This window comes from Mobula birostris, chromosome 32 (genome assembly GCF_030028105.1).
Source record: "Mobula birostris isolate sMobBir1 chromosome 32, sMobBir1.hap1, whole genome shotgun sequence".
NCBI classification, from domain to species: Eukaryota; Metazoa; Chordata; class Chondrichthyes; order Myliobatiformes; family Myliobatidae; genus Mobula; species Mobula birostris.
In genome coordinates this window covers 21,537,774-21,558,605 of record NC_092401.1, presented here as the reverse complement: position 1 = coordinate 21,558,605, position 20,832 = coordinate 21,537,774, and the positions used below count along the sequence as shown (strand labels likewise).

At 38.4% G+C, this 20,832-nt stretch overlaps 1 protein-coding gene across 5 annotated transcripts in view; it reads left to right on the top strand.

Moving 5' to 3' along the window:
* Positions 1-18,499, top strand: part of LOC140191026 (A-kinase anchor protein 8-like) — a 31,274-nt gene extending 12,775 nt beyond the window's left edge. The window contains exons 2-13 of one of the 5 annotated variants that reach the window (XM_072248070.1): positions 3,198-3,245; positions 5,151-5,367; positions 6,242-6,704; positions 7,611-7,722; positions 8,962-8,990; positions 11,055-11,094; positions 12,303-12,369; positions 12,876-13,017; positions 14,479-14,593; positions 15,895-16,025; positions 17,173-17,268; positions 17,799-18,499. In XM_072248070.1, coding sequence (XP_072104171.1) covers positions 3,198-3,245; positions 5,151-5,367; positions 6,242-6,704; positions 7,611-7,722; positions 8,962-8,990; positions 11,055-11,094; positions 12,303-12,369; positions 12,876-13,017; positions 14,479-14,593; positions 15,895-16,025; positions 17,173-17,268; positions 17,799-18,230 — 1,892 coding nt within the window. In that variant the 3' untranslated portion in view covers positions 18,231-18,499. Of the gene's footprint in view, positions 1-3,197; positions 3,247-5,150; positions 5,368-6,241; positions 6,705-7,610; positions 7,738-8,961; positions 8,991-11,054; positions 11,098-12,302; positions 12,370-12,875; positions 13,018-14,478; positions 14,594-15,894; positions 16,026-17,172; positions 17,269-17,798 lie in introns of all 5 variants that reach the window. The other 4 variants (XM_072248069.1, XM_072248068.1, XM_072248067.1 and 1 more) reach the window with 4 other exon arrangements.
* The last annotated feature ends 2,333 nt before the right edge of the window (positions 18,500-20,832 follow it).

The following is a 20,832-nucleotide window of genomic DNA, read 5'->3' as shown; positions in this document are numbered from 1 at the left end:
CGTTAAATTGGTGGGTTGCTGGCAGTGCAGTTCACTGGGCTGGAAGGGCCTGTTCTGCACTGTAACTCTAACTGAATATTGTGACTCTCAAATACCAACTCGTGCCCTCATGTAACATACACAAAACTTGGCAGGCCAGGCAGCATCTATAGAAAAGAGTGTAGTTGATGTTTCGGGCAAAGACTACTCATCAGGATTCATGAGGGGTCTCGGCCTGAAACGTTGACTAAACTCTTTTCCATAGATGATTTCTGGCCTGCTAAGTTTCTCCAGTATTTTGTGTGTGTTGCTTGGATTTCCAGCTTCTGCAGATTTTCTCCTGTCCTTCATGTAGCATGGCTGCTGGAGACAAGCGTGGACTTTTGCATACAGTTGCACGTAATTAGTGATGAGGTTGTTGGAATTCAACATTAATGTATAAATTTGTTTAAAAGTTTTAGCTTTCCAAGTATGTGTGTTTAAATGCGGAAAATTGAATAACAAGAATTTCCTTTTCCAGAATCTTGTGTCATAACAGTATCATGGTGGAAACTTGGATTTGGAGACATTAATGTTCATTATGTTGGATTACTTGTCCACTATCCCATCCAAAAGGGCTGGAATTGTCCACTTAAGTGAAATTACAATGCTATACTAAATCTTAAGTATTATTTCCAAATCAGTCATTCCAGAAAAGGATCCCCATACAATACAAATGGTCTTCCTTGAAAAATGGAGCAAATTGAAGAAATCTATAAGAATCTCCTGTGCTTCCTGCTGTAGACTTTTTTTTAAAAAAAAAGCCATGCATCCATTTGCTTGGATAAAGGGACCCACGGTTGTTTGGTCTGCTCATGAAAGGTACAGGTCCCCTCTGGAGGGTGCCCTTTTGTTTTGGCTTATTACAAGAGATCAGAGCAGAAATTCGCAGACTTTCGTGGCAAGTATTATGAATGGTAGGTGCTGTTGGCATACATTATTCTTGCCATGAAATTTACTATTTGTTACCATGAGCTAATTTAATATAAGCACACTGAAATCTAATCGATTTTTATTCCCTGAAGTGAAGTTTCCATTATTTTGTTATGTATATGTGCATTCAGGGTAGTTACTTATTACATTTCTGTCATGTTTCTCTTTCTTTCTCTCTTGTTTTGTGTCCTTTTGCATGCTTGTATAGATGATATTTATTGGTAGTCGTAAGTTGTTCGTTACTTTAATGGGCATCTCTAATAATGTAAAATCATCAACTTCAGTACATCTAGGAAGAGGTACAGTCGACGTTTCAGGCCAAGACCCTTCGTCAGGACTAACTGAAGGAAGAGTTAGTAAGAGATTTGAAAGTGGGAGGGGGGGATCCAAAATGATAGGAGAAGACAGGAGAGGGAGGGATGGAGCCAAGAGCTGGACAGGTGATTGGCAAAGGGGATATGAGAGGATCATGGGACAGGAGGCCTAGGGAGAAAGACAAGGGGTGGGGGGGAACCCAGAGGATGGGCAAGGGGTATAGACAGAGGGAGAAAAAGGAGAGTGAGAGAAAGAATGTGTGTATAAAAATGAATAACGGATGGGGTACGAGGGGGAGGTGGGGCATTAGCGGAAGTTAGAGAAGTCAATGTTCACCCCATCCGTTATTTATTTTTATACACACATTCTTTCTCTCACTCTCCTTTTTCTCCCTCTGACTATACCCCTTGCCCATCCTTTGGGTTCCCCCCCTCCCCATCTTTCTCCCTGGGCCTCCTGTCCCATGATCCTCTCATATCCCCTTTGCCAATCACCTGTCCAACTCTTGGCTCCATCCCTCCCCCTCCTGTCTTCTCCTATAATTTTGCATCTCCCCCTCCCCCTCCCACTTTCAAATCTCTTACTAGCTCTTCCTTCAGTTAGTCCTGACGAAGGGTCTCGGCCTGAAACGTCGACTGTATCTCTTCCTAGAGATGCTGCCTGGCCTGCTGCGTTCACCAGCAACTTTGATGTGTGTTGCTTGAATTTCCAACATCTGCAGAATTCCTATTGTTTGAACTTCAGTACATGATCTGCAAATTTAATAATCATGTAACTAGCTGCCCTTTGCCCTCTAATGTATCACAAGCTTTTGTTATTGTACCTGATTTCTATTGAGTTTGTATAGGATATTCACATCTATCTATGACAAGGTTTCAGAGCTGGGAATCATTGGAACAATGTAATAGTCGTCTTGATATCTCTGGCTTGAGCACTTTTTGCCAATTTCATTAGATTTTTTTTTCATTTAAATCTAAAGATTCTTTGTTAATATGTTGTGTAATTGTATTAATGAGATCATGTTAACGTGTTTTATTGTGTACAGTCATCTGGAGCAAGATTTATATACACATACAATGTCTTCCCTCTAATCACATTGAACTTCTCAATTTGTAGGTATATTAGCTTGAACTTGTACAAGTTCTGCAATAACTGAACCCCGAGCAGAACAATATTCATTCTATATTTAATATTGTGAAGTGTTTTTGTAATTATATTTCTGCTGCTGCATGGTTATCTTCAATGTATTTTGGTGCTTTTAACCAAGTATCTTCGTTTAACATGTGATTACTTATGAAGATAAAAGCTTGTTAACCCCACAGACCATTTCTTTACCATACATTTGAGTCCACTGATTGTCAAGTGTACAGGACTATCTTAAAGATTTAAGTATTACTGCTGTGTGGTAAACCATAGAAATAATTCTATTTATCAGTTGACCATTAATAGGGGCTCAATGTATTGCAATTTGCTCCAGAATGTATGAATGAGAAGAAATATCAGCTAGGATTTTTGTGACCACCGTGTGGATTGTGCATAAATGGAAGGGACGGATGGGGTTTGTTTCCTGTTTGTTGTTCTGTCGAACATCGTGGGCATGCTATGTTGGCACCAGAATATGTGGCGACTCTTGCAGGCTGCCCCAGCACGTCCTCGGGTATGTTGATTGTTAATGCAAACAACCTATTTCACTGTATGTCTCATTGTACATGTGATAAATAAACTAGAATCTTGATTTGTCTAGATATAGGAAGTTGATTTGAAGGTAACCCTGGATTTGTCTGATTTTCATCTCTTCAGTTTAAAGCAAAGTTGTCTGAAGTCAGCCTGCCAGCATTCATTGAAATATGTGGAGGATTATACGTTTTTGGCTTTATTTTTACCTAGTCAATCTAACCACCACAATTACTGTCTGATTTTGTTTCTCTTAGAGTATGGAGAAGACGATTCTTGGAACACAGGAGGAGACGATGGTCAAGGTGATTATCCTTTGAATTTTATCACTAATATGTAGGCTTAACGGGGTCAGAATTATCTGGGTTTAAATATTTTTTATTGTAGTTGATGCTATAATGCGCATCACAGTTACAAGCATATGATTTGAATGTATAGATTTTTATATCGCTCTCAACTAGTTCACACCAGCTATTAAAGATTAATGGACTCTTCTCGAGCTTCAAGCCAGGTACAAGTATTGATTATAACTGATGTTTCGATGGGATGAAGATGGCGGAGTTTGTCATCAAAACATTGGTTATAGTTGATACCTGTACCCAGCTGGAAGCTCAAAGAGTTTATTCTTTGTATTTGCCAGTAAAGCACTAGATCCTTTTTTAGCTACAAAGTTTTTTGCCCAACATTACAAATTCAAATATCTATCTAATTTATGTCAATAAGTACAGTGGATTCTGGTTAATCGAGGCAGCCACTGATTAGGGGTAATGCTAAAGAACAAAAGCTAATCGAGAAAACAGCTGAGATTCCCGTAGTTTATTTAGGGCACAATGCCATGTACCTTGGGCAGGAGACCATTGCCAAACTTGCTAAGTAGTGTCAGTTGCGTGCACTTGCATGACTGTTAGACACTACAATGTGCTTAGAGCAAACAGTTGTTTGTGTTCAAAAAGCACTAATTTTTTATTGTCACTGATAGTTGGTGAGAAATAAGCAGTAAGTCAATTCAGAGCTGTCTTGTTCATGATGGTTTCAAGCATTCAAGCTTGGAGGTGCCAGAAATGGTAGTGAGTGAAAATGAAACAATTTTGGTGCTTCAGTAAGTTGGGAACTATGAAAAATTTGAAAGTACCAACAATCATTTTGAATGTTACCATGAAAACGAAGATTTGGAAGATACAGTTGTGCAAAGTATTGTATGAAGGCAGTCTGTTACCTGCAGTAGGTGTCTGCGATGATTTTGTTCATTTACAGTCAGTCAAATTCCTCCATTGATTACTAAGGAACTAACACAGTTTTATAGTACTGTGGAGGCATTGATAGTGTTTTAATTTGTTCTGTTTCATTTAAATAGATAGTTTTTTACTTAGTTAAACAGTAGTTTGTCTTTGTACCTTTTGAACTATTTCCTTCAAACTTCAGCTAAAAATGTACTTTGGCCAAAATGTGCTGGTCCCAATTAACCGGAATCCACTATTAGCAGTTGTCTTGATGCTCACTATTGTGGGGATAGGAGTCTGCTGTGACTTAATTTTAAATACAGAAGGTTTTAACAAATAAAATGCAATGTTGGGGTGGGGGTCAGTTTTCTTTTCGGTTTGCTCCCCATTGACCATCTCTTTCCCTCCTTAGCACCCCTGAAAAAATAGACTTATGGAATGCCATTGAGTGATCCAGCAGAGTCAAACTTCCCTTTGGCACAATTTGTCCATGCTGGTGCTCCAAATTAATTTTCAAAGTGCCTCTTTCCATACTCTAACTGAATCAATGAAAATATTGACCTTGAGTACAAGCTTTGCCCTCATTGAAATAAGTGTTATAAAGTTGAATTGCATTCTCTCAAATTGATTTAAAATAAAAATTGAAATTTGATGTAAGTTCTCTGCAATGGAAAATTGAGAGCATAGGGGAACTGGAACTAGATCACTTCAGTGTGAAATAGGGAAGCTCTTTTTCAAGTGTATTAGAATTCTGAAACTATCTTTTTCCCTCTTTATTTTCTTCCATATCAGCTCCCACTCTGCATGCTTATTCAAAAACTTTTTTTTGAATACGAGTTTGCTAATTATAAGTTAGCTTTGGGTAAAGAGTGGATCTATTTATGATTGGATTAAAATTGTAGAATTGACTTTAATAGCTGATCTGGTTCTATTGCTATGTTTGTGTTTTTTTTAGTATGAGTATCTGATTGTGTCTTTTGTTCCTGTTAGGGTATGATGACTATGATTACAATTACAACCAAGATAATTCAGGAGATTATTCAGGAAATTATGGCTATAACTCTGGCTATAAAGCTTGGGATGCTCCTAAAAACCCTAACACAGAAACCATCGTCGCTAAGATCAACCAACGCCTGGACATGCTCTCTCAGCTAGAGTGTGATAACACACCAGGCTCCTCTTCTCGGTCTTCAGGCCAATATAACAGGTATCTTCTGGAAGGTTACTAGTTGGTAAATAGTATACCAAATAAGTCAAGAAATTGGACTTGGGACTGATGTGGCACTTTTAAATAGGCTAGCATCTGTGTGGGCTCTACTTCTACCCCATCCCCTCTCGCCCAGCCCCAAAGAGAAACTGGTGCTTGCCTACAATATGGTGAGAAAACACTGGTTTATTCATTTTACATTTTAATGCTGCCATATTGAAACTTGAACTTGTTTGAGCATGGATACAACATAAATTTAACCGGCATTGTTTAAACCAAAATTAATCCACCTTATGTCTCACTTGGTATTTTGTGCCAGACACTCGAATCATTTTGAGAACACCTGGATTGTCGGCATAATTGACCCTAGGTTTGGTTAATTGTTTTAGCAACGTGAATGGGTCTTCAAGGATTTTCATCTACAATGCAACCTGTGCTTGGTAATGTGAAGAGTATAGATTGTAGTAACTTGTTATAAAATGCCCAGTGTTTCCAGAAATTAGGTTAAATTTACAGCAAATTAACATAATCAAGGGCTGCAGTAAATATTCAATACTAGAGTAATTTGTCTTTTAAAAGTGGCCAAAGTTTATTTTTTTCCCTCCCATTCCCACAAAGAAAAATTGTAACATTGAACATTTGGAAGCTGTTTGCTTCACTACTGAAATGTATACCATTTTGGTTACTCAAATCTATTAGCTACTGTAGTTACTAATTTGGATATTGTTATAGACAACAGCATAAAACCACAAACACCATGATTACCTGAAATATCCTGTTTAGTCTTTAGTCTGCTTTCACTGATTGGCAGGCTTGTGCCATCGTCCTTTCCAGCTACTGATTAGATTCCTTGCTTGCTCTGCAACTCTTTCAGGTTTACACCTTATGAGTCCTATGACTCCAGGTCTTCAATGAATGACCATGATCCGTACAGATCTGGCTACGGCTATGGTTACGGTGATTCTGGACCTAATTATAACGATTCCTATGGAGGTCACTATGACCACTACGACAACTCCTACGGGACTCGCAGAGATCAGTACCACAACAGAGCATATGGTAGCCAACGGGGTCAGAATTGGTCTAGAGACTGGGCTCCAAATAGGAGAGCAAACTGGAATGACCCCTACATGCAGCCTGGAAGTTCCAGGCGGATGTCTGCACACTGGAATGAGCTGTCAATGGGAGGCAGAGGCTACAATGCTGCCTCCTCCACCAGAAACCTCCCTTCGCTCTTCTCCCCAAACATTATCCCCATGGACCTGTTCCGAGCTCAAGGCTCGGCAAGAGCGTTTGGTGGCAGACAGCGAAGGAGAGACAAGCCACGAATCAGAGGCGTAAGTACCTTTCTTAAAAACAAAAACATTTTTATTTTATTCAGTGGCCTGTGGGATTAAACAGTAAAGGATTTAAAAAAAAACAAAGTTGCCATTTTTTTTGTGCCGAGCCCATTATCCTTTTAAATATAAAATTAGGTCTTCATTCTGCTAATGTGCCTGACCTTAAATATAATTTTCAAACTCCTTTCAGCTTTGAAGAATTTGTAGCTACCTTGGTTGAGAATTAGGATAAATATTCAGATTTTTAAAAAATGATTATAATTTTATTTAAGCGTTCTAGGATCATCAAAGTAATTTATTGTGTGGTGTTTCGATTTGATATGACATTTTATAAAAGTCTTGTTTTCTCTCTCTTACATTTTTCGCAAAGCAGTAGCTGTTATCAGTGAATGAGACATGGCATTGGATATTGGCGTGATTACAGCATTGCTGGCTATTTAGGAACTTCACAGATGAGGCATGAAGTTGGTTGTAGCTGATTAATGGTGTTATCATTGCCATTTGATTGGAATCAGCCTCATATACGGGGACATCGGGTTAGGGGAAAACCTTTCTGGTCAGGTTTTTAATTGTTCTTTACAAACTATTCTGTGGAAAAATACCTTGATAGTAGTGAAGAATATGTAGTATAACCTGACTATTATATTTTGCATTTTTCAGGCAGTAATTAGCTACGCAGTATTTGCCTGATTCTGATTTGAATAACAGATCAATGAGCTTCCAGCTGTTAATATAAAATTTTATAATAAATCTTCTGGACTTGGTTAAATTGAACCTAAAGAAACTGGAATTTATAAAAATCGGCCTTTGACATAAGTAAATTTAACATCAGTCTTTGACATAAGTAAATATTTAAGAAGTTGAAATTTGATTCTAATGTAAGCTGTCTTTGTTTCCTATTAGAGAAAGAAGGTTATAGGTGGTCCAGGCAGGAAGAGGAAACAGTCAACAAGTAGTACTGAGGACCCAGAAAACAAGCAAGCAAAAACAGATGATGATGATGGTGATGGTGAAGGTGAAGATGATGCTGGTACTGTACACTACTTTGTTACTTACTTGGACCTTGTACCTTCTTGGCAATGGAAGAAGTATGTGCAAATTTGTCTGCTTATTTAAGCTAGAGTATAAATGCTGAACAGAGAAGATGCAGAAAGCTAGCAAACAGAATCTTTATTGCAAAAAGAAACGTACTACAAAAGTAAAGCCACATTATAACTTTGGAGAGCTTTGGTGAATGTACACTTGGCCTACAGTTTTGGTGGTTTTACTTAAGCAAGAACAATTGCCTTAGAGGTAGTGCAATGAAAGTTCAGTGAATTGAATTTTGGTTCAAAGACTTATTTTTGTGAGGCATGCCAATTTTGCTTATACTGTCCTGAATTTAAAAGAATAAGAAATTATCAAAGTGAAACAATCAATTGTTAAATGACTTGGCTATTCTGTGAGGCTATTTGCCTAGTGGATGAATTCAACACTTACAAAATAAGGGCTATCCAATTAAGACTGAGATGAAGAAAATTTCTTAAAAATTGAATATTTGGAATTCGTTGCCTCACGGAGGTATGATTGCTGAGTTGTGTATACTCAGAGCAGAGATATTTTTGTACTTTGAGGTATTATGGAGAAGTTTATTAGTGGCAGAGCATGCTCCAGGGCCATTTTGATTATTTCTACTTATGTGCTTAAATACAACTTACAAGGAATGAGTTTAAATGCTGACCACTGTAGTGCAGGTCCTTGAGCAAGACACTTAACCACACACTGCTCCAGTCCACCCAGCTGAAAATGGGTACCGGCAAAATGCTGGGGGTTAACCTCACGATAGACTGGCGTCCTATTCTGGGGGGGGGGGGGTCTCATACTCGCAGTTGCTTCATGCCACGGAAACCGGCATAAGCACCGGCCTGATGAGCCTATAAGGCTCAGGACAGACTTTAATTTCTAAATAACTGTAGTGCAGGGTGTTAAGTATGTAATTGGTTATAATTTACAAGATTGTGCTGAGAGAATAATTTAGATAGAAATGTTGAATTGAGAATGTTGTGTGATCAGTAAGCAGACTAAAATATTTGTCTGGGATGTATGCAAATTAAGTTAATCCTTTGAAATCATGATCATAGTTGCTTCATGTTAGTGAAGTAATGTTGCCAGTTTTGGAAGCATTAGCACAATTTTGTCCCTACAGTTGAAACCCTTCTGTGTTGATCAGATGTGATTACCTCTTAAGCAATTGTTTTTGTTGTTTTTGTTTTAGAAGATAAAGAAGACGATGGAGTTGATTCGGTAAGTATGGCTTCATTTAACCTTTCTCCAAAAGTACTTCAACCAGAAAGGACATAGGTTTACTTTGCTGCTATTTAAACCCAAAAGGTTTGGTGGTTAAATGAGGAATTGTGATGAAGATAGTGAGGAGACAGAAATTGTCTCAATGTTAGCTGTGGCTTTACAGATTATTCTTGCATGGGGTTTAGATTTCTCTTCTACAGTGATCAATAATTGTTCATCCCTGTTTGCTATTGAACTAAGTGACTTGCAAAACAATCTAAAGGTGACAGTTAAGAACCTGCCCTTTGTTCTCTGATTAGAGTTGCCATGCTGAAGAAAAGGCAGGTTTCCTTTCCTGAGGGGCAGTGATGATCCCAGTTAGTTTTTGTGGCTGTCTAGTGGTTTTGTATGTACTGTTTCTCTTGTTGGCTTTTTATTGGAGATATTTAACAGCAGGTTTGATTAGGTTTACTCACATTAAGTTCCCTATTTGCCATTTGAGCCAAATTATTAGTCTTCCCTTTGGCTCACTGTACAGCAACACAGCGGTGCTCTAAAGTCTTTAATCTCAGTTGACACAGGTGATCTGTTGGCTAAGTAAATTTAGTTTAATCACATGGCTTTGTTTCAATGTAGTGAGGCAGGAGGGTAAACACTGCTGACCCATATTTGGCTCTTTGGCAGCACATCCATAGATATTTGACTTTAAAATGGTGACTTTTAAAGTGTTGCACAGAATGTGAGGCATTTTGGACTATTGGGAATATAAAACAGCAGAAAAATTCTTACTTGAATTTTCAGCGTGATGTATAATTTTATATGCAGTGAATAAAAATATCATTTATAGCAGGTTACAGAATCCTTGTAGCTGTAATGCTTACAGTGATCTTTGGGTTTAACACAGCAATATAGCACCAGATTCAATTTCCAGACTTTGATAACATTGGATTAATCTGGCTCACATGGAAGTAAAACATTTTTGATTGGCATTCTTTCCCTCTGTCCTTTGTAGTCAGCAGATAACTTGAATTATGGCTAATAAAATGTCTTGCATAGGCACGGTAATGTCCCTTACAGCACCAGTGACCTAGGTCAATTTCCACCACTGTATGTAAGGAGTTTGTACGTTCTCCCTGTGACAGCGTGCGTTTCCTCCCACGTTCCTTAGACATATGGGTTAGTAGGTTAATTGATCACATGGGTTTAATTGGGCCAGAAGGGCCTTTAATGTGCTGCATCTCTAAATAAATAAACTGACAACACCATCAAAATTGATAGTTACTCAAGTCGACTCATTTATTTATAAAGTACATTTAAAAGCAACTCGTGTTGACCAAAGCGCTGTACAAACCATAACAGGTAGCTAAAATCACAAATACAAGAAACACAGATATCAACAACAAGGCTCACAACTTAAACAACATATGAGCCTAGGTACAAGCCAAAAATCAGCCACATCAGAAAGATTCAAACACTAGTGAATAAAGGTAAGTTTTGAGCCTGGACTTACTGCTAAATATGGAGTTTATCTCTCTTATAGCTCACCCTGTGGAGAGATCTCCAAGCGTGCATGAGAGAGAAATAAAACTCCATATCTAATATTTGATATGGAGTTTTATCTCTTCATAGTGCACTCTTGTAATTGAAAATGTAGCCCAGCATCATTATTGAAAAATTACATTTGTGGTAGGTAAAGCAAAGTCCGGTGTTAGAACTGGAGTTAGGAGGCATGGGAAAATTAGTACGCACCTTAAACTTTAATGTAATTGCATAGTGGTTAATGCAACACTTTTCAGCATCAGTAATTGGGGTTTAATTCCCTCCGTGTGCAAAGAATTTGACCACATGGGTTTTCTGCAGGAGGTCCGGTTTCCTCCTATATTCCAAAGATGTATGGGTTTGGGTTATTGAGTTATTGGCTTGCTATATTAGTGCTGGAAGCATGGCAACACTTGCGAGCTGACCCTAGCGCATCCTCAGACTGTGATGGTCATTAACGTGAACGTCACATTTCACTTGTATATTTTAATGTTTTGATGTACATACCACAAATAAAGCTAATCTTAATCTTGTCTTTTTCAGGGTGGTGAGGACAAGGATCCTAATGAAAAGAAATCAAAGCGTTGTAAGTTTGGTCACAGAACCCTACAGTTCTGTTGCATAACTGACTAGTGTCAATTTACTGATATGCCAACCTATATAGTGTGTATGTGTAAATTTTATTTTTCCTTTATTCTTCTTGGAGTGACTCATACTTTGAGCATCTTTTGATTAATGGAGTTTAATTAATGAGGGCCCAGTTTCATGAAGTTTGTCCCAGTAGAAATACGTCTGAATTAAAAGAGAATTTGCTGTGTTTCCTGTGTTTGCAGATGATCATGTAGATTGGGTGAGGATGTATTGATGCTGGGAGGCTTTTCTGCAGTGATCCTTTCAGTCCTCCTGTATTGTTGCCTTAAGAATCCCTAAGGATTTATCATTGGCCTCTAATTTCTAGCTGAACTTGTTCTACCTTGGCACTCATCCTCTCCCTCATCCCACCCTATCACAACATCTGATCAAGTTGCTTATCTGAAATCAGTCCTAGATGTCAAAATTATCACCAAGTGCCACGGTAGCAGAGTGGTTAGTGTGAAGCTATTATAGCTTGGATGTCAGAGTTTGGTGTTCAATTCTAGCATCCTCTGTAAGAAAGTTTGTACATCCTTCCTGTGTCCTTGGGTTTTTCCTCTAGGTGCTCAGATTCCTCCCACAGTTGTACTGGTAAGTAGGTTAATTGGTCATTGTAAATTGTCCTGTGGTGAGGCTAGGGTTAAATTGGTGGGTTGGTGGGCCTGAAGGGCCTGTTCTGCACTCTTATTTCTACATAAACAAACAATAAAGAAAACCACAGCTGTGATAGGAAAAGACTTTTTTCAGGAACAAAAGGATCTGGGAGTAAAATACCCTAGTCTCTATATTAAATTCTGGCACAATATCATTAAAGAAGAAGGGGGGGGGGGTAAAAAACTAATGTTTATTTCAGCAAGTTGAGGATATATGCTGTATCCTTTGTCAGCCTGTGTTTCTGAATATTGCATGCACTTCTGATGGCCAAATGAGAAAAAGAGCGTTGGGGCTCAGAAAAATACGTGGAGTAGGTTTACAGGAGTATTGCCAGATATGCAAAGGTGTACATCTCAAAAATAGAATTCAAGAAGAGGAGGTTGAGTGCAATGTGGCGATTAACATCTAGTACATTTGCAAACGTTCAGTCTGATTTAGGCTTTGTTTTAACACCTGTAATAATGGTATTACCCATTACTGTCTTTTTTTCCCTCCCTCAAACAGCTCCAACTATGCAAGAGAAGAAAAAGACTGGCAAGCCCAAGAAGAATCGTGACCGTCTTGCAGAGAGGTAGTACTTGGTGGTAGTTTTAGCCAAGTTTGAGAACTGTTGGCAGATTAACAAGATTGCAAACAGCTTTTTAAAAAAAAAATGTGTAGTGTAATAAGTAGAGTTCCATATAGTTTACTTAAAAGATCAAAGCTGACTGTGATTTGGCATGTGAAACTGCATTTCCACAGTAGCAGAACCGTACGAGTATGGATGAACTTGTGTCGTCCTCTTGTACATGACAACTCTCAAGTCATTTTAGAGTGCTATGTTAGGTACAATGGAAAAGATTATTCCAATTAAGAGCATTCAGTTATCTGATAGAAGGTGAGCAATGTCTGTGACATGTACATCTTAGATGCTTTGCCAGTCACCTTTATAATAAGATTGATTTTAATATTACAATGTAATTCCATTTGGTTAAATACAAATCAAATGTACTTGGAAGAGTAAGAAAATACTTCATTAGTTTGTGAATATGGCCAGGGCAGGATGAGTTCCTAAGCTAATTTTTCTGTTTCTTGCAGGATAACATATGCCTGTTCAGTCTGTAAGTTCCGTACGTTTGAAGATGAAGAAATTGCTAATCACATGAAAAGCAGATTTCATAAGGAAACTTTAAAATTTATTGGGTCCAAGCTGAAACCTGAAACTGCTGACTTCTTGGATGTATGTATATTGAAGTGTTTTTGAATTTTTTAGAATTCAAGATATAAAAGGTTACTGCATTGCCTTTTAAAACCTGATCCTTATTTGGCTCCCTCAGTTGAATGCTCAATGACCTTACCTCATTGCTGAATAAATTGTAAGGTTTGATTACGTATATGGGCCTAATACAATTGCAGTCACTCCTATCAAATTTCTCCTTCAGCCCTTTGTCTTTTCCACCTATCACCACCTACTTTCTCACTTCATACCCCTGCCCACCAACACATTAACTTTCTTCCCCCCCCCCCACCACCACCTTGTTATTCTGTCTTCCCCCTTTCCAGGTTTGAAGGGTCAAGGCCTGAAATGTCAACTCGTTATTCCTTTCCATAGATGCTGCCTGACCTGTTAAAGTTCCTCCAGCATTTTGTTTGTGCTATTCTTGTAATAAGTTACAGGCTTTCCTTGTTTACATCTCTATGCTGCTAAATGTGTTCAGGAATCATGGATTATTGGATAGTAATTGTGAACTAGAACCTGTGCCATAATCAAAATGACACCTAATACAGAGTCCAGATTAGTATTCTCTTTGCCATGTAAATTATAACTACAATGTATTGATTATGCATTGACAGATCTTCTGATTTGCTAGTACTTCTGTTAAGCTGTTGATTTTGAGTTGCTGAGTTTCAAAGCTTCTCATTTGAAATGTGACAAACTGCATGAATTGTTTTCAACTGAGCAACTTTTATGTATTGAGAACTAAATTCTGTGAGTGGTGATTTGAGATTTTATTAAACTGATAGACTATCATCTGATCCTACTGAAATTTAAAGTTGATTCAATGCATTTTATACCATGATTCAAGTGCTTTCTATTTTTCAGACTTGGTAGTAAAGGTAATTCTGTTCTTTAAATTTACTCTTGGTAGTTAACTAAAGTAATGATTGTGCCTCTTGTGCAGTTTTGAATTTTATAACCTTCAGGTGCCATCGCTGTCTTATTTTACTTGCATATACAGATGACCCCTGCATTATGGCTGTTGGGGTTCAGACTTACAGAATTTGCAAATCACTGCCCAAAAATTTGAGGTGTAGAATAAAATTAGCTCTTGCAGAATTTGTGTAAGGTGAGGAAGAGAAAAGAAAATAAGTAAATAAATGAGCACAATTTTTTTTCCCTTAACTCTTATTTATTTTAATGCATACACATAAAACAGCTTCGTGTTTTGGAAGAATATAATTTAAAAAGTATTTTCTAAGCACACACCCATCATGACTTGGGGGTCACCTGTACACATGTTCAACATCAGTGACTAATCAACGTGTGAAAACGGATTCGTTCCTTGAGCCAGTTGACTGTGATCAGTGCAGAGCTAAGATCATGCAAGTACCTCATCTGGTCCATGTCCATCGTCAATTAGTTGTAAGCAATGCAGGTGGGAGATGTAACTACTAAAATTGTCTTTGCATTTTGTTTCAGGAATACATTTCAAACAAGAATAAGAAAACACAAAAGCGTCGAGAGCAGATAGGAGATGAAACTATTCTAAAAAAACAACTAATGCAACTAATGCAGCAGCACAATGTACTTCAAGGTATGCTGGAAACCAAAATATCCTTTGTATTTCATTAATATTGTTTAAATTATATTCGTACAAGGTATAAAATTGTAGCAATTTGTTCTATTTTCCACAATGATTTTAGTGATGCAGTAGGCAAGCACTCTGTAAATGCAGGAACTGAAGAATTTAAGAGTAGGAAGGAGTTATCCATCTGGCTCTGCCCTGCCCTACCCTACCCTACCATTTAATGATTGTGGCCGATATAAGCTTCAGCTCCTCTTCTGTACCACTCCCCTGTTCTTCAATCTATCAAGTATTTAGGGGACAGAACATACAAAGGTACAGCACAAAGCAGGCCCTTTGATCCACAATATTGTGCCAATCTTTTAACCTACTTCATGATCTATCTAACCATAGCACAAAGCCCTCCGTTTTTCTTTCATTCATGTACCTATCTAAGAGCTCCAAAAAAAAAATCCCTAATGTCTACCACCTCAACAATGCGTTCCAGGAACTTGTCGCTTTCTGTTTTGGAAAAATAAAATACCATCTCTGACACCTCGTCTAAACTTTCCTCCACTCATCTTAAAAGAACGGACTCTGATAGTAGCCATTGGCACTCTTGGGGGGTGGGGGGAACTGCTGGCTGTCCACTTCATAAATACCTGTTATAATCTTATACTTCTGTTAGTCACCTCTCAGCCTCCTTTTCTCCAAAGAGAAAAGTTGTATATTGCACAAACTTGGAGTATAAATATTTATATGTCTGAGTACTTAGTGATCCAAAGGCCAGATATTGGGATAGTTACTTATGTTATTTATCATTCTTGCTCATTTCCTCCTTCCTTCTCCCATCCTTATCAAGAAGTCGTAGTCTTTTGCTAAGTCTGAAAATTGCTTTGCAGCCGTGGAACTTAAAAGAATGTCAAGTTTATGAAATTAAAACTTTAGAAATACTACACCTGAACTCTGGATGTTGCTGGGTAAATTTTACAGTTGGTGTTGGAACTGGATTTAATTCATCTTTGTAAATGAAAAGTGATGGAGTGGGTTCTCAATCACAAACTACTTGTAATATGCTGGAAATCTGAAGTGAAATGGAACGTGTTTGGGGTGCTTAGCAGGTCAGGCTGTATCTGTGAACAGGGAAATGGAATGGATATTCCAAATGGATAACCTTGCTGTTGTGGAGAAAGATCATTGACCTCAAAACATTAATTCAGTTTTACTGTCTGCAAAACCTTGTATCTTATAGACTGGACAATTTAAGATTGTGTTTCAATTTATTAATGGCTTATTTTGTTTTGCCATCACTGACTCCTGGTTCTGCGCAGGTTTTGGTATGGAGCAGTGCATGAAGAAGGTGGAGGCAGCTCATTGCATGGCTTGTGATCTCTTCATCCCAATGCAGACTGGCTTCATTGGACAACATTTAAGGTCACCTGACCACATCAGGAACCGAAAAGTAAGTGAACAGTTTCAAAATAAACGGAGCACCACAACGCGCCTCGTCGAGTTCATGCCAGCTCCCAACAGAGCCATCCCGTTATTCCTATCTCCCCCCTGCGCCTTCCCTTTACCTGCACCCTACAGGATAATTTCTCTGATCAGCTTCCCTTTGATTCTCTTGCTATTTTGTATACTGTAAGGTAAGCAACTAACCTATTGCTATGTTTAAGAAAACTAGAGCACCATGGGGGAAACCCTGGTGGTCACAGAGAATATGCAGAGTGGCACCTGAGATCAGGATTGGAGCCAAGCCAGTGCATCTGTGAAGCAGCAGTACTAACTATCCTGTCATTGTACCCTGTTCACTTCTCAAAATCATCTACTTCCAACACTTCCCCCAAACTCCCATGGTCAGTCATGCTATCTTGCACTGATATGTTCCTGCTCTCATTTGAAGGGAGGAGTGGGGGTAGAATGCACAGCCAGACTTGTACTTCCACCATTTTCCAATGGCTTATGGTATTTTGTCGCCTATAACTGCCTTGCCTGTGGTTGCTGGAGTTACCTGAGCTGCCTGGCTGTGATGACAAGCAGGCATCAAACCACTGATTTAACTCCAAGGAGGTAGAGATGTTTTAAATGAAGTAGGGTTCGTTGTGAAGTCTCGTCTCCCACACATCATCTCTTGACTCTTTCCAAGCACACATGCTTTCCCAGCAGTAATGACAATGGGAATTTTACAATAGGGTGTTATTTTAGTTAAAATTATAAAGCAGGGCTGTACTGAAACAATGGAACTGCTGTCCTTTTTGCTATCTATAAATTCTGACAGGCAGTTGAATCATCACAGGCTGGTTGAAACACAGCTGCTCCAGTGGGTACTGATTCTACATGAGCAATATAGGTAGTCCCACTGCTCTGCCTAGTAAAACTTTGGCAATTGAAAATTACATTATTTTGAAATCTCAGTTCTGGGGTAAATTTGAGTGAGCAGCAATGAGGAGTGTACACTTTGCTGAACATTATGGAAACTAGCAGTCGGTAACTTAGATTTATTTTTCTAACGAAAAGTACTCAAGTATTTGCTTTTCTCTGAAAAGAACATTTTCATAGTCTGAACTGTCACATTTTAACACTGTTTATGCAATGTTGCCCCTTTTTAGCTTGCTCTTTACAGAGCCAAAAATGGTAGCCTGGTTATTGCCAAGAGCATTCTGAATAACAGCAACATCGCAACAATGTTAGAGAAATATGTCAAGGTAAGAATGTTATTTTTATATAGTGTCTGCTTTCCCATAATTTTGGAGCCAGAATTGTGTATTTGGGCTGAAGGGTGTGTTTCTGTTCTGTAGTATTCTATGACTCTATTCCTGTTTGGTTTGGGACAAACTTCTGTTGCGTTATCCCAATAACTTGTTAGCTTTGAGCGCTGTTCCCCAAAGCATTAAACTTTCTACTTTGATTACAAATCATTGTTTCCTTTGTGCTTGCTGGTATTGATATAACTGTTCTGGCACCAACACTAATTTTTGAATATAGCTTGTGTAAACATTTTTCAAGTAATATTGTTATACTTCATACAAATAAAACTAGTTCTGAAATGAAGAAGGCATTTAGTTTTGATACCCAGGATTTCTGTTTGAAAGTAGGTTTTGATTTATGAAAGTTTGGGAACAAAATGGTGCCTCTTGTAAAAGGACTATACTTTCTGGATGATACCCCTTTGGTGGTAAACCTTAGATTACCAGTCAGCTATAGTGAATTTTATTTGTTATGATTAATTCTACAGGGTGAAAAACCATTCACCGATGATCCAGATGACAAAGATGAAGAGGAGGGAGGATTGCACGAGGGTGAAGGTGACGCTGAGGATGATGGGCTCAATGATAGTACCAATGAGGGTGAGAAGAAAGAAGGTGGAGAGAATGTGGGAGAAGGTGAAGGAGAGGGAGAAGGTGGGGAGGGAGAAGATGAGGGTGGTGAGGGTGAATATGGGGAAGAGAACATCACCATAGAAGAAGGAATAGATGCATCTGAGGAACCAGTTAATACAATGGATGAAGAAATGGAGGAGACAGAGGGAGACCCTGAAGCTGAAGAAGACTTAGGAGAAGCAGATGATGATGCAAACAAGGACCCAGAGGAGTGTCTTGAAGGCGATGAAGATAAGATTCTGGAGGGAGAGGTTGATGCATTACCATTTGATACAGATTTAGAGTAACTTAGCGTGACTTCCTGAATTGATGTGGACAAATGATCATATTCCCCTGTCATTCTCCGAAGCCTATATTAGTTTTAACGTTTTTCGTTGTTTTGAACTTGCAAGTAGATTTGTTATTGCTGTACTTGAGTTCCAGCTGATTGTTTCATAGTTTCAAGAGTCTAGTAAATGCTTCCTATGTACTGTACTGAATGGCTTTTCATAACGTAGACCGTAATCTCTCCTCAATCTTTGTGTGGAACATTTTACAATAAACATTCTTTCTATAATTGGACTGATGTGGTAATCTGTACTGTTAAAGGAATGTTCTCAGCCCATGAAAGTGAATGTGCTAATTGAAAGTTGTAGAATGTATAGGTGTTGTAAACAATGACGTCCTCTTTTTTTAAAAGAATAGCTTGTGTGTTAGAGGGTAGGATGATTAAGTAAACATATAAGCTAAGAGAAAGGTGATAAATTGCTGGATCATGTAGTGCAGTGGTTAGCACAATACTTTACAGTCGCAGTGATCTGGGTTCTTTCCGTGCCGCCGCCTGTAAGGAATTTGTACATACTCCCCGTGGTCACATCAGTTTTCTCTGGGTGCTCCAGTTTCCTCCCACAGTTCAAAGACCTACCGGTTGGTAGGTTAATTAGTCATTGTAAATTGTCCTGTGATCTGGCTAGGGTTGAATCAGAGTAGTGCTGCTCAAAGGGACCACATTTCAATAAATAATAAATTGCTACAGTAATGCTGCTGTTCATGTACCTAGAATGGTACAGGCCCTCTGGCCCACAATGTTGTGCTAACTCTTCCCTCCCACATAGTGCTGTCTTCCCCACCCCCACGTTCCCCCACAATTTTTTTAATTATCCATATGCATATCTTAAATATCCCTAATGTATCCCCTCTTTGTTCACTCTAAACCAGGTTTTGATCAATAATATTAACGTACTGTCTAGGGGTCCATGACCCTTGGTTAATGCATAAAAATGGTTGGGACCCCTGGTTTAGTCCATGTCCCTTAAACGACCAGAGTAGTGATCATGTGATTATTACACAAATAATTGTCAGTTCTCATTGCAAATCATTTGTGCATTTTCAGGACATGGATCTATATCTGGAATAGTTTGAATCTGTTTGAATAGCACTGGGAAATGATATTGCAAGGATAAAAGACTATCTTGCAGTGAGTAGAATGGGTGGTTGAAATAACCCATAGGCAGGCCCTTTTGCAGGGGCACAGATGTAATTCTATAATCAGATTATTAAATTCCAATCTATCAAGTAAGGAAAATGTAAACTGTAGAAGATTACTTTCACAAACAACTTCCTCACTATCTCTCCCCATGCCACATAAGGACACAAGGGGATCGATCTTGAACTAAGGCATTTTGTTGAACCCCCTCGAATTGTTTGCCGATACCTTGCATCTGGAAATGTAACTTCGTGGTTAAGTATATAAATTTGGATCAGAATGGCTATTGCTTCTACTTTGCAATGCAAATACATGATAGCTGCTGTGGCTTATTAACAGAAATTTACTATTGCTAGTTAGACTTAATGATACAGACCATGGTATTTGGTTTAATTACTTTATTACCTGATCACAGAGGTCTGGCTAAAACTGTGCTAAAGTGACCACAAGCATGGTCTTTTAAACCTTTGGAATACATGCAATTCAGTTTTCAGGGGCTGAAAGTGCTGGTTTACATCTTATTGACAAGTTTCCAGATGCTGACATACCTTACACAAAATTAGACCTAGGTCCCCACATACAGAATCAGTACCCCCATTAATTAGAAGAAACAAAGCCATTGGTTCTGCAGCCTTGAAGGCTGAAGGAACCTCCACGTTAATTATAAAAAAAACCAAACCATTAGTCTTGTAGTCTTGAAGGCCAATGGTTCCTCACCATTGATTATAAGAAACTTGGTCATGTAGCCTTGAGGGCTAAGGGTTTCTCTTTGCACAGAATGTCCATGAACATTAGTTCTTCTTTTCCAACAGGACTTATTGCAAATTATGAGAAGACAAACCAGGTCTGCTCCTCACCTTGCTATTTTCTTGATTTTGTTAACCCTAAATTCCCAGGCTTAATTTTTGTCCACATTTATCTGTAACACTATTTCAGTGGACCTTCAGTGATGTTCTGTCCCATTTGATAATCAGTCTATCTCAGTCTTTTTAAAAAAAAAAAGTACAGATACTGCTTCCACTTTCAAAGACTCATAATTTTAAGAGAAGAAATTCCTATTTTTGTCTTAAATGATTACCTCTGTTTTAAATGGGTGACTCTTTGAATGAAGTTCTGAGTAAATTGATTTTCTGGTATCAAAGTATTCTTTTCACATTAAAGAACAGCGTGCTGACCAAATCCTTTACCAGCTGCCTGGGCAGGTGATGCATCTTGGGTAAGTATATTAACTTCTACATTCTATTTAGCTAATCAGAAATCAACTACAGGAAATGGAAGTTGTCTGTCTGAAACAACTATTTCTCCCTTCACAACATTGTCTGGCAGATGAGTATTTCCAGTGTTCAGTTTTAAACAAATGAAGGCAAATCTGATCTGTGATTTGCTAAGGAACTGAAGCTGGGTCCTTCAAGTGATTTCACTTT